Here is a 14,762-nt window from a genome sequence, read left to right on the forward strand (position 1 = left end):
CACACAGACCCTGAGACACACAGACACTGAGACAAAGAGACACTGAGACACACAGACACTGAGACAGACACAGAGAGACACTGAGACACACAGAGACTGAGACACACAGAGACAGAGAGACACTGAGACAGAAACAGAGACACAGAGACAGCGAGACAGAGACACAAAGACCCTGAGACACACAGACACTGAGACAGAGAGACACTGAGACACACAGACACTGAGACAGACACAGAGAGACACTGAGACACACAGAGACACTGAGACACACAGAGACACTGAGACAGCGAGACAGCGATACAGAGACACACAGACCCTGAGACACACAGACACTGAGACAAAGAGACACTGAGACACACAGACACTGAGACAGACACAGAGAGACACTGAGACACACAGAGACACTGAGACAGAGAGACACTGAGACAGAGACAGAGAGACACAGAGACAGCGAGACAGAGACACAAAGACCCTGAGACACACAGACACTGAGACAGAGAGACACTGAGACACAAAGACCCTGAGACACACAGACACTGAGACAGAGAGACACTGAGACACACAGACACTGAGACAGACACAGAAAGACCCTGAGACACACAGACACTGAGACAGAGAGACACTGAGACACACAGACACTGAGACAGAGAGACACTGAGACACACAGACACTGAGACAGACACAGAGAGACACTGAGACACACAGAGACACTGAGACACACAGAGACACTGAGACACTGAGACAGGCCGAGACAGGGACACGGCCGAGACAAGGACACGGCCGAGACAGAAAGATGAGGGTAGGGAGATACAAAGGTGGACGGGGTGCTGTCTGTGGCCTGTCTCCCTGTCTCTCTCCCCCCCACGGCCGCTCCATGGCTGCCTGGGGCCTTCACAACCCTCAGACGATTAGACGGAGACACGGGGACAGCGAGACACAGAGACACACTGAGACACAGAGAGACACAGAGACACACGGAGACACAGAGAGACACGGAGACAGACACACGGAGACACAGAGACACACTGAGACACAGAGACACAAAGAGACACACGGAGACACAGAGACAGAGAGAGACAGAGACACACGGAGACACAGAGACATAGAGAGATATACGGAGACACAGAGACACACAAAGACACGACACAGAGACACTGAGAGGCAGAGAGACACAGAGAGACACACAGACACAAAGACACTGATAGACACTGAGAGACAGAGACACGGAGAGACACAGCGACACACAGAGACACAGAGACAATGAGAGACACAGACACAGACAAGGGCGCGGAGAGACAAAGGCGGACGGGACACTGTCTGTGGCCTCCCTGTCTCTGCCCGTGGCCGTCATGGCTGCTGGGGCCTTCACTGTGGACAATGAGAGACGGAGACACGGGGACACACGGATACACAGAGACACTGAGACACAGAGAGACACAGAGAGACACAGAGAGACACAGAGAGACACACGGAGACACAGAGACACTGAGATACAGAGAGACACACAGAGAGACAGAGAGACACAGAGAGACACACGGAGACACAGAGACACTGAGATACACGGAGACAGAGACACGGAGAGACAGAGAGTCACGGGGGGACACGGAGAGACACAGAGACACTGAGAGACAGAGAGACACACGGAGACACAGAGACACTGACAGAGAGACAGAGAGACACAGCGACACACAGAGACACAGAGATACTGAGACACTGACAAGGGCGCGGAGAGACACACGGAGACACAGAGACACGACACAGAGACACTGAGAGACACTGAGACACACAGAGACACTGAGACACAGACAAGGGCGCGGAGAGACAAAGGCGGACGGGACACTGTCTGTGGCCTCTCTCTGCCCGCGGCCGTCATGGCTGCTGGGGCCTTCACTGTGGACAATGAGACGGAGACACGGGGACACACGGAGACACTGAGACACAGAGACACTGAGACACAGAGAGACACTGGGACACACGGAGACACAGAGACACACGGAGACATAGAGACACACGGAGACATAGAGACACACGGAGACAGAGACACGGAGAGACAGAGACACGGGGGGACAGGGAGAGACACAGAGACACTGAGACACTGAGACAGAGAGATACACGGAGACAGAGACACGGAGAGACAGAGAGACACGGGGGGACACGGAGAGACACAGAGACACTGAGACACTGAGACAGAGAGACACACAGAGACAGAGAGACACAGATATACTGAGAGACACTGAGAGACACAGAGAGACACTGAGACACACGGAGACACTGAGAGACACACGGAGACACTGAGAGACACAGAGACACACGGAGACACTGAGAGACACACGGAGACACTGAGAGACACAGAGACACACGGAGACACAAAGAGACACACGGAGACACTGAGAGACACACGGAGACACAAGGAGACACACGGAGACACTGAGAGACACACGGAGACACACGGAGACACTGAGAGACACTGAGAGACACACGGAGACACTGAGAGACACACGGAGACACTGAGAGATACAGAGACACACGGAGACACACAAAGACACACGGGGACACTGAGAGACACACGGAGACACAAGGAGACACACAGAGACACTGAGAGACACAGGGAGACACACGGAGACACTGAGAGACACTGAGAGACACACGGAGACACAAGGAGACATACGGAGACACTGAGAGACACACGGAGACACACGGAGACACTGAGAGACACTGAGAGACACACGGAGACACAAGGAGACATACGGAGACACTGAGAGACACACGGAGACACTGAGAGACACACGGAGACACACGGAGACACTGAGAGACACACAGAGACACAAGGAGACACACGGAGACACTGGGAGACACACGGAGACACACAGAGACACACGGAGACACTGAGAGACACACGGAGACACACGGAGACACTGAGAGACACACGGAGACACACGGAGACACTGAGAGACACACGGAGACACAAGGAGACACACGGAGACACTGGGAGACACACGGAGACACACGGAGACACTGAGAGACACACGGAGACACAAGGAGACACACGGAGACACTGAGAGAGACACGGAGACACACGGAGACACTGAGAGACACACGGAGACACACGGAGACACTGAGAGACACTGAGAGACACACGGAGACACACAGAGACACACGGAGACACTGAGAGACACACGGAGACACACGGAGACACACAAAGACACACGGAGACACTGAGAGACACATGGAGACACACAGAGACACACGGAGACACTGAGAGACACCGAGACACACGGAGACACAAGGAGACACACGGAGACACACGGAGACACTGAAAGGAGACAGACGAGGACACTGAGAGACACTGAGAGACACACAGAAACAGAGACACACGGAGACACAGAGACACTGAGACAGAGAGACAGAGAGACACAGCGACACACAGAGACACAGAGATACTGAGACACTGACAAGGGCGCGGAGAGACACACGGAGACACAGAGACACGACACAGAGACACTGAGAGACACAGAGACACTGAGAGACACAGAGACATAGACAAGGGCGCGGAGAGACAAAGGCGGACGGGACACTGTCTGTGGCCTCTCTCTGCCCGCGGCCGTCATGGCTGCTGGGGCCTTCACTGTGGACAATGAGACGGAGACACGGGGACACACGGAGACACAGAGACACATAGAGACACTGAGACACACGGAGACACTGAGAGACACACGGAGACACTGAGAGACACAGAGACACACGGAGACACACAGAGACACACGGAGACACTGAGAGACACTGAGAGACACAGAGACAGAGAGACACAGAGTGACACAGAGAGACACAGAGACACAGAGAGACAGAAAGACACAGAGACAGAGAGACACAGAGTGACACTGAGAGACACACGGAGAGACAGAGAGACACACGGAGACACACGGAGACACTGAGAGACACTGAGAGACACACGGAGACACACAGAGACACACTGAGACACTGAGAGACACACGGAGACACTGAGAGACACTGAGAGACACACGGAGACACTGAGAGACACTGAGAGACACACGGAGACACAGAGAGACACTGGGACACACGGAGACACAGAGAGACACTGGGACACACGGAGACACTGAGACACTGAGACACAGAGACACACGGAGACAGAGACACGGAGAGACAGAGAGAGACGGGGGGACAGGGAGAGACACTGAGACACTGAGACAGAGAGACACACAGAGACAGAGAGACACAGAGATACTGAGAGACACTGAGAGACACTGAGAAACAATGATACACAGAGACAGAGAGACACAGAGACAAAGACACACAGAGACAGAGACACACAGAGACAGAGACACACGGAGACACACAGAGACACACGGAGACACTGAGAGACACACGGAGACACAAGGAGATACACGGAGACACTGAGAGACACACGGAGACACACAGAGACACTGAGAGACACTGAGAGACACAGAGACACTGAGAGACACACGGAGACACACAGAGACACTGAGAGACACACGGAGACACACAGAGACACACGGAGACACTGAGAGATACAGAGACACACGGAGACACACAAAGACACACGGGGACACTGAGAGACACACGGAGACACAAGGAGACACACAGAGACACTGAGAGACACAGGGAGACACACGGAGACACACGGAGACACTGAGAGACACACGGAGACACAAGGAGACATACGGAGACACTGAGAGACACACGGAGACACACGGAGACACTGAGAGACACACGGAGACACAAGGAGACATACGGAGACACTGAGAGACACACGGAGACACTGAGAGACACACGGAGACACACGGAGACACTGAGAGACACACGGAGACACACAGAGACACACAGAGACACTGAGAGACACACGGAGACACACGGAGACACACAGAGACACTGAGAGACACTGAGAGACACACGGAGACACACGGAGACACACAGAGACACACGGAGACACTGAGAGACACACGGAGACACACGGAGACACACAGAGACACTGAGAGACACACGGACACACACAGAGACACACAGAAACAGAGACACACGGAGACACTGAGAGACACAGAGACACTGAGAGACACACGGAGACACTGAGAGACACTGAGAGACACACAGAGAGACACGGAGACACTGAGAGAGACAGAGACACTGAGAGACACACAGAGACACTGAGAGACACAGAGAGACACACAGAGACACTGAGAGACACACGGAGACACTGACAGACACACAGAGACACACGGAGACACTGAGAGACACACGGAGACACTGAGAGACACACAGAGACACACAGAGACACTGAGAGACACTGAGAGACACTGAGAGACACACGGAGACACTGAGACACTGAGAGACACACAGAGACACACAGAGACACTGAGAGACACAGAGACACACGGAGACACTGAGACATTGAGAGACACACGAAGACACTGAGAGACACAGAGACACACGGAGACACACGGAGACACTGAGAGACACTGAGAGACACACGGAGACACTGAGAGACACTGAGAGACACTGAGAGACACTGACAGACACACAGAGACACTGAGAGAACACAGAGACACTGAGAGACACTGAGAGACACACAGAGACACTGAGAGACACTGAGAGACACTGAGAGACACACAGAAACAGAGACACACGGAGACACTGAGAGACACACGGAGACACACGGAGACATTGAGAGACACACAGAGACACTGAGATACACTGAGAGACACACAGAGACACTGAGAGACACTGAGAGACACACGGAGACACACGGAGACACTGAGAGACACTGAGAGACACTGAGAGACACACGGAGACACTGAGAGACACAGACACACGGAGACACTGAGAGACACACGGAGACACTGAGAGACACAGAGATACACTGAGAGACACACAGAGACACTGAGAGACACTGAGAGACACACGGAGACACTGAGAGACACAGAGACACACGGAGACACTGAGAGACACACGGAGACACTGAGAGACACAGAGACACTGAGAGACACAGATACACTGAGATACACTGAGAGACACACGGAGACACTGAGAGACACTGAGAGACACTGAGAGACACACGGAGACACTGAGAGACACTGAGAGACACTGAGAGACACACGGAGACACTGAGAGACACTGAGAGACACACGGAGACACACGGAGACACTGAGAGACACACGGAGACACACGGAGACACACGGAGACACTGAGAGGAGACAGACGAAGGCGACGCGAGACACACGGAGACACACAGAGACACTGAGAGACACTGGGAGACACACAGAGACACTGAGAGACACTGAGAGACACACGGAGACACTGAGAGGAGACAGACGAAGGCGACGAGAGACACAGAGACACTGAGAGACACAGATAAACTGAGATACACTGAGAGACACACGGAGACACTGAGAGACACAGAGACACTGAGAGACACACGGAGACACACGGAGACACTGAAAGGAGACACTGAGACACTGAGAGACACAGAGACACTGAGAGACACAGACACACGGAGACACTGAGAGACACTGAGAGACACACGGAGACACTGAGAGACACACGGAGACACTGAGAGACACTGCGAGACACACGGAGACACACGGAGACACTGAGAGACACTGAGAGACACACGGAGACACACGGAGACACTGAGAGACACACGGAGACACTGAGAGGAGACACTGAGAGACACACAGAGACACACGGAGACACACGGAGACACTGAGAGACACTGAGAGACACACGGAGACACACGGAGACACTGAGAGGAGACAGACGAAGGCGACGAGAGACACACAGAGACACTGAGAGACAGACACTGAGAGGAGACACTGAGAGGAGACACTGAGAGACACACAGAGACACTGAGAGACACACAAAGACACTGAGAGACACACGGAGACACACAGAGACACTGAGAGACACACAGAGACACACAGAGACACTGAGAGACACTGAGAGACACACGGAGACACTGAGAGACACACGGAGACACACGGAGACACTGAGAGGAGACAGACGAAGGCGACGAGAGACACACGGAGACACACGGAGACACTGAGAGACACACGGAGACACTGAGAGACACAGAGACACTGAGAGACACTGAGAGACACACGGAGACACTGAGAGACACACAGAGACACACAGAGACACTGAGAGACACACGGAGACACTGAGAGACACACGGAGACACACGGAGACACTGAGAGACACTGAGAGACACACGGAGACACACGGAGACACTGAGAGACACTGAGAGACACACGGAGACACACAGAGACACTGAGAGGAGACACTGAGAGACACACGGAGACACACGGAGACACTGAGATACACTGGGAGACACTGAGAGACACACAGAGACACACAGAGACACTGAGATACACTGGGAGACACTGAGAGACACACGGAGACACACGGAGACACTGAGAGACACTGAGAGACACACGGAGACACACAGAGACACTTAGAGGAGACACTGAGAGACACACGGAGACACTGAGAGACACACGGAGACACACGGAGACACTGAGAGACACAGATACACTGAGATACACTGAGAGACACACAGAGACACTGAGAGACACACGGAGACACACGGAGACACACAGAGACACGCAGAGACACACGGAGACACTGAGAGACACACGGAGACACACAGAGACACACAGAGACACTGAGAGACACACAGAGACACTGAGAGACACTGAGAGACACACGGAGACACTGAGAGACACACGGAGACACTGAGAGACACACAGAGACACACAGAGACACTGAGAGACACACGGAGACACTGAGAGACACACGGAGACACAGAGACACTGAGAGACACTGAGAGACACACGGAGACACTGAGAGACACACGGAGACACTGAGACACTGAGAGACACTGAGAGACACACGGAGATACTGAGAGACACACAGAGACACTGAGAGACACACAGAGACACACGGAGACACTGAGAGACACACGGAGACACACGGAGACACACGGAGACACTGAGAGGAGACAGACGAAGGCGACGAGAGACACTGAGAGGAGACACTGAGAGACACAGAGACACTGAGAGGAGACACTGAGAGACACGGAGACACTGAGAGGAGACACTGAGAGGAGACACTGAGAGGAGACACTGAGAGACACACAGAGACACTGAGAGACACACAGAGACACTGAGAGACACTGAGAGACACACCGAGACACTGAGAGACACACGGAGACACTGAGAGACACACAGAGACACTGAGAGGAGACAGACGAAGGCGACGAGACACACAGAGACACTGAGAGGAGACAGACGAAGGCGACGAGAGACACAGAGACACACAGAGACACTGAGAGACACTGAGAGGAGACACTGAGAGACACAGAGACACTGAGAGACACACGGAGACACTGAGAGGAGACACTGAGAGACACAGAGACACTGAGAGAAGACACTGAGACACACAGAGACACTGAGAGGAGACAGACGAAGGCGACGAGAGACAAAGGCGGCCTCTGTGGCCTCCCTCAGCCCACGGCCGCCATGGCCGCTCGGGCCTTCACTAGACAATGAGAACGGAGGCACGGGACGGGGGACACACGGAGACGCACGGAGAGAGACACGCGATGAGGGGGTGGTGGAGACAGGCGAGCGAGACAGAGAGACAAAGGGGGCCTGGACAGCCGCAGCAGAGACACGGGGACGCACCTAAGATCCGCTGAGGCCTGTCGCTCTTTCGACGCCGCTTCACGCGAGACGCCATGGCGGGCACAGGGGGCGGAGGCCTCCCCCCTCACAACCCCCTCATAAGCCCCGCCCCCTGCATCACCCCCCCCCCCACACTGGCTCCTCCCCCCTCCCTCCCCTCGCTCCTCCCCCCCTCGCACCCTCGCTCCTCCCCCCCTCGCACCCTCGCTCCTCCCCCTGCCTTACTACCCACCCTCACAACCCCCTCCCTGCATCACTCCCCACCCTCGCTCCTCCCCCTCACAACCCCTTCACAAGCTCCTCCCCCCTGCATCACCCCCCACCCTCGCTCCTCCCCCCTCGCACCCTCGCTCCTCCCCCTGCATCACCCCCCACCCTCGCTCCTCCCCCCTCGCTCCTCCCCCTGCATCACCACCCACCCTCGCTCCTCCCCCTCACAAGCCCCTCCCTGCATCACCCCCCACCCTCACAACCCCCTCCCCCTGCCTCACTCCCTCCCCTCGCTCCTCCCCCTCACTCCCCCCTCCCCCTGCCTCCCCCTGCCTCACTCCCCCCCCATCACTCCCCCCCCCCTCGTTCCCTCCCCCTCGCCTCCCCCTGCCTCGCTCCCCCCTTGACTCACTCCCCCTCACACCCCCCTCCCCCCACCTCACTCCCCCCCTCGCTCCCCCCTCCCCCTGCCTCACTCCCTCCCCTGCCCCCCCTCACTCCCCCCCCTCGCTCCCCCCTCCCCCTGCCTCACTCCCTCCCCTGCCCCCCCTCACTCCCCCCCCTCACTCCCCCCTCACTCCCCCCTCCCCCCACCTCACTCCCCCCCTCGCTCCCCCCTCCCCCTGCCTCACTCCCTCCCCTGCCCCCCCTCACTCCCTCCCTCTCTCCCCCCTCCCCCTGCCTCACTCCCTCCCTTGCCCCCCCCTCACGCCCCCCCCTCGCTCCCCCCTGCCTCACTCCCCCTCACACCCCCCTCCCCCTCACACCCCCCTCCCCCTCACTTCCCCCTGCCTCGCTCCCTCCCCTCGCTCCCCCCCCTCGCTCCCCCCCCTCGCTCCCCCTCCCTCGCTCCCCCCCCCCTCGCTCCCCCCTCCCCCTGCCTCACTCCCCCCTCACTCCCCCCCCTCGCTCCGCCCCTCGCTCCCTCCTCAATCTCCCCCCCTCGCTCCCTCCTCACTCCCCACTCACACGGGCCCGCCCCTACACTCGCCACTCCTCCCACTCATCTCACTCCTCCCACTCCTCCCACTCCTCCCACTCCTCTCACTCCTCTCACTCCTCCCACTCCTCTCACTCCTCTCACTCCTCCCACTCCTCTCACTCCTCCCACTCCTCTCACTCCTCCCACTCCTCTCACTCCTCTCACTCCTCCCACTTCTCTCACTCCTCTCACTCCTCCCACTCCTCCCACTCCTCCCACTCCTCTCACTCCTCTCACTCCTCCCACTCCTCTCACTCCTCTCACTCCTCCCACTCCTCTCACTCCTCCCACTCCTCTCACTCCTCTCACTCCTCCCACTCCTCTCACTCCTCCCACTTCTCTCACTCCTCTCACTCCTCTAGCTCCTCCCACTCCTCCCACTCCTCTCACTCCTCTAACTCCTCCCACTCCTCTCACTCCTCCCACTCCTCTCACTCCTCTCACTCATCTAACTCCTCTCACTCCTCCCACTCCTCCCACTCCTCTAACTCCTCCCACTCCTCTAACTCCTCCCACTCCTCTAACTCCTCCCACTCCTCTAACTCCTCCCACTCCTCCCACTCCTCCCACTCCTCTCACTCCTCCCACTCCTCTCACTCCTCTCACTCCTCTAACTCCTCTCACTCCTCCCACTCCTCCCACTCCTCTAACTCCTCCCACTCCTCTAACTCCTCCCACTCCTCTAACTCCTCCCACTCCTCCCACTCCTCTCACTCCTCTCACTCCTCCCACTCCTCCCACTCCCCCCACTCCTCTAACTCCTCTAACTCCTCCCACTCCTCTCACTCCTCCCACTCCTCTAACTCCTCCCACTCCTCTAACTCCTCTAATGCCTCCCACTCCTCTAACTCCTCCCACTCCCCCTCCTCCCACCCCCGTACCCCCCTGTACCCACCCTGGACCCCCTCCCCTCCCACTCAACGGGGCCCATTACAGAACGAGGGGGTAGGGGAGGAAGGGGGGGGTGTCCCGGGGGGGGGTGGCAGCACAAAGTCACCCCCACCCCCCACCTCCGTGACCAGGTCAGCGATATTTTGAAACGTGCCTCTTTTCAACGAGAAGACGGGCGAATTTGTGTCGTTTTCGTTCACTTAAAGTCGGACAACAAAAAAAAGAAAATCAACGTACGAATCAAAATGAACTACGCGTTCACGCTAAAGTTGTTCACACTAAAGTGGTACGAAAAAATATTTGCCACTAAATATTTGGGCGCGCTACCAGAGGCGGGACCAAGCCACAGCGGACCGAGTGATCTGTGCCAAGTCCGTAGCCATAAAGTCAGCATTGGGGGGGGACCAAATTATTTTAGGGGGTCCCCCCCCAAAAAAAAATCTAAATTTGAAGAGGAATTTCCTGCCATTTCCTGCCTAGAATATTTTTTTAAAAATTCACTAACACATGGGATGGATTTCTTACTTTTGTTTTAAAATAACGTCTAAACCAGACGTGGGCAAAGTACGGCCCCCGGGCCGTACACGGCCCGTTGGGCTTTTTAATCCGGCCCGCCGAACTTGTACAAATATTATTAAATTACATTTTACCTTTCTCCTGTAATGCCCAAATTTCCCCATTAGATGGCGCACTTTGACCGGGAGTTTCGACGTGTTTTTGAATTGTTCATGTTCGTGCAATTCGTTCAATTGCCTTGCAAATAAATGCTTTGCCACCTGTTAAAGGCCAAATCATTTCACGTAATGATTTTTAACACGTCATTTATTATTAGTTCACACAAACACTCCGTCCATCTGTTCCATGGCCCGGCCCCTCTGTCAAATTTTAGAACCCATTGTGACCCGCGAGTCAAAAAATTTGCCAACCCCTGGTCTAAACGGTGTTATTGTAATTTTTATTTAAAGCTTTCGTGACTGCAGTAATTCATATTCTTAGCTCTTTTTACCGAAAGAGCAAAGAATAGAGTGTTATTGTATTTACATTGCTCTGTTTTTTATTTATTTATTTTACCTCATCCTGTTTCATTGTATGTAATGGTTAGAGAGATGAGGGATTAATGAAGTAACAACCACAATCATATAAACAGAAATCTATTTCATATCAATATATTGCAGGGGAGGGGAACATTTTGAGCATATTTGAATATGGGGGGGATGTGTCCCAAAAAGTCAGACCCCCCCCCCTCAAATATGACGTCACAAAGCTCTGCCCCCCCCCCCCAAAAAATAAAACGTGCTTCAAATCGCTTTAAACTATTGTCTTTGTAGTTGCGTATTTAACGTGGCGCTGCACTCTGATGTTGTAGGAGAAAACATTTATTTTTAAAAAAAAGTCTATTTAATAAAGCGGAACGTCTTCTTCGGCTCTTTCGGTAAAGTCACCACCACTTAGACTGAGAATAAAATAATAAAAAATAACACAATCAAATTCTCACGACGTTTCGGCCACAAACGCAAGCGGCCGTACTCTTGAGTTGTGGCCGAAACGTCGTGAGAATTTTAACGTGTTATTTTTATTATTTTTATTCTCATTCTACGTGGTGGTGACTTTACCCAAAGAACCAAAGCAGATGAATCCTTGCAGTCACGAAAGCTTTAAGTCGAAATTTAAGTGGAACGTGTTGTCCATATTTATTTATAAAGTTGCGCAATTTTGATGTGACGTCACATTTCTCAAACCCCCTCCCCCCACCACCTCCTCGTCACAAATCGTCACCAATGTCTGACCCCGCCTCCCCTAGGTGCGTGACGTCATTTATGGACGGCCCCTAAGGCAGTGACTTGCCCTACCCCCGCCTACGCATCTTCGTTCACAGCATAGTTTAGTTTCATAGTTGTTTCATTTATGTTGGTATATCCCTGTGAGCCACTCGGCTCTTGAATCGGGTGCAACCGCAACAAACAAAAAAAATCTAAAACATGAACAAGAAAAAAACATCTTAGAGTGATATCCTTTGGTTCTTTGGGTAAGGTCACGTAGAGAATGAGAATAAAATAATAAAATAACACGATAAAATTCTCACGACGTTTCGGCCACAACACAAGCGGCCGTCTTAAAGTGACTTTGTGTTGACTGTGCAAACAGAAAATCCATGGGGAAAAAACCCCATCAAATTATTCCTGAAATAGCACCGTACACCACCAACGCTGTGTGAAAAAATCCCAGTGGGATGCAAAGTCAAACAACAACAACAACCACAAGACAAGTCTAATCACTGCACCTGATATGAGTTAAATGATGACGTCACCCTGCTGCTCTATATAAAACCGGGAGCAAGCGAGGGCTTTACCATTCTGGCGAATTGCCCGATGATGCTGGATGTATTTACCAGCGAAACGTCGTACTCAAACTGTAAATGTTGTGGATTCACTCTTCAACACACCGGTGGGCTAAAGTAGTGAATTGTCTTTTGTCAACGTGACACTTTTTTTTTGCTGATTGGCCGTGTCGGGTGGTGGAGGGTTACGACACATTTATAAATAAACGCGATCTAACCCAAAAACCTTTATTATGAATAATATTGGTCGCGAAAGCCTACATGTTAAACTGATTAAGGCCATACTCTTTGGTTCTATCCGGTAAAGTCACGTAGGTGAAAAATAAAACAACAAAAATCACGACATTTCGGCCACAACACAAGCGGCCTTCATCAGGTGAAGGGACCGGTCTGTCTTCACTCCAGCGCTGTCCTCGAGACAGCCTGGTCCCTTCACCTGATGAAGGCCGCTTGTGTTGTGGCCGAAACGTCGTGATTTTTGTTGTTTTATTTTTCACCTACTACGTGACTTTACCGAATAGAACCAAAGAGTGTGGATCCTTGCAGTCACGAAAGCTTCAAATCTAGAATTGTATTAAGGCCATCAGTCTAACTCCGTACTACAATAAACAAAAACATGGCCAAGCCAAAAAACTTTTAGAAATCACCAAAATAAAGCCATAAATGCAATGTAACAGTGATCATGGCAACTGTGACCGAATTTTTTAAACAATAAACTACGTAAAGAACATGTAACACCACAGCAATCAAAAACATCGCAATCCACACAGCCTCCGTTCTCAGTCGGTGCTATCATTGCCAGTTCCTGGGGCAAGGCCTAAGATGGGGAGAATTTTTAATTTTCCGACCATGCCCCTTGGGCCTGCAATGAATTACGAACGATTTTAAAACTGGAGAGTCGACCAGTGACGTGCGGTGAGGTCATTGGCTGGGGAGGCACAGCCTCGTGTCAGAGCCAGATTCACACACTGAAGGGGGGCGCGGGGCGTGGCCTCACTGAGGGGGCGTGGCCTCAATAAGGGGGCGTGGCCTCACTGAAGGGGGCGTGTTAGACACGTCCCCCCTCGGTGAGGCAGATGTGATAGCTGCCTCCCCCGGTGCTTTTTCATTGCAGTTTCATGACGAGAGCGGCGGGCCTAAACATCTTTATACACGTAGTACGTGAAATAAGTTAACCTGGAGTATGGAAGACGAGGACATGAAATTAAGGGGTCTACAAACATCACATTGGTTGACGTACTGAGATAGTAACAGGCACCCGCTTATTGCCCGCGCTCCATCAAGTTACTGAGGGGTTGCGCAATCAGAGGGGAGGCTGAGCTCGTCGCTGCCTCACCTCTCGTCATTTGTAGCGGAGCTCCGCAAATTGGGCGATTTTGACTTAAAAAACGATTGGAATCGTACAGAAATGACATTTATAACACAGATCAGTGGCAAAAATGTTAATATTTATTTCATTTGATTATTCTTTCTTTTTTTACTTTTCGTGACAGTTATTTTTCATTGGAGTGTGACAGGTGAGGCTCTGCCTCCCCCTGCCTCCCCTGACCGCACGTCCCTGGAGTGGAGGGTATCACTGTCTGATGTCACAAAGCTCTTGATAGAATAAAATCTTATTGACCGTTGT

The 14,762-nt window shown here is 53.2% G+C and overlaps 1 protein-coding gene across 2 annotated transcripts in view; it reads right to left on the reverse strand.

The window, feature by feature from the left end:
• LOC142906759 (uncharacterized) overlaps nt 1-8,821 on the reverse strand; it is a 28,404-nt gene extending 19,583 nt beyond the window's left edge. For both annotated transcript variants that reach the window (XM_076055189.1, XM_076055188.1), the window contains exon 1: nt 8,715-8,821. In XM_076055189.1, the coding sequence (XP_075911304.1) occupies nt 8,715-8,769 (55 nt within the window). In that variant the 5' untranslated portion in view covers nt 8,770-8,821. The remainder of the gene's footprint in view (nt 1-8,714) is intronic.
• Between the last annotated feature and the right edge of the window lie 5,941 nt (nt 8,822-14,762).

The sequence above is a fragment of the Petromyzon marinus genome, chromosome 70, assembly GCF_048934315.1.
Source record: "Petromyzon marinus isolate PM22_M1 ecotype Great Lakes invasive population chromosome 70, UKy_Petmar_22M1.pri1.0, whole genome shotgun sequence".
Lineage (NCBI taxonomy): Eukaryota > Metazoa > Chordata > Hyperoartia > Petromyzontiformes > Petromyzontidae > Petromyzon > Petromyzon marinus.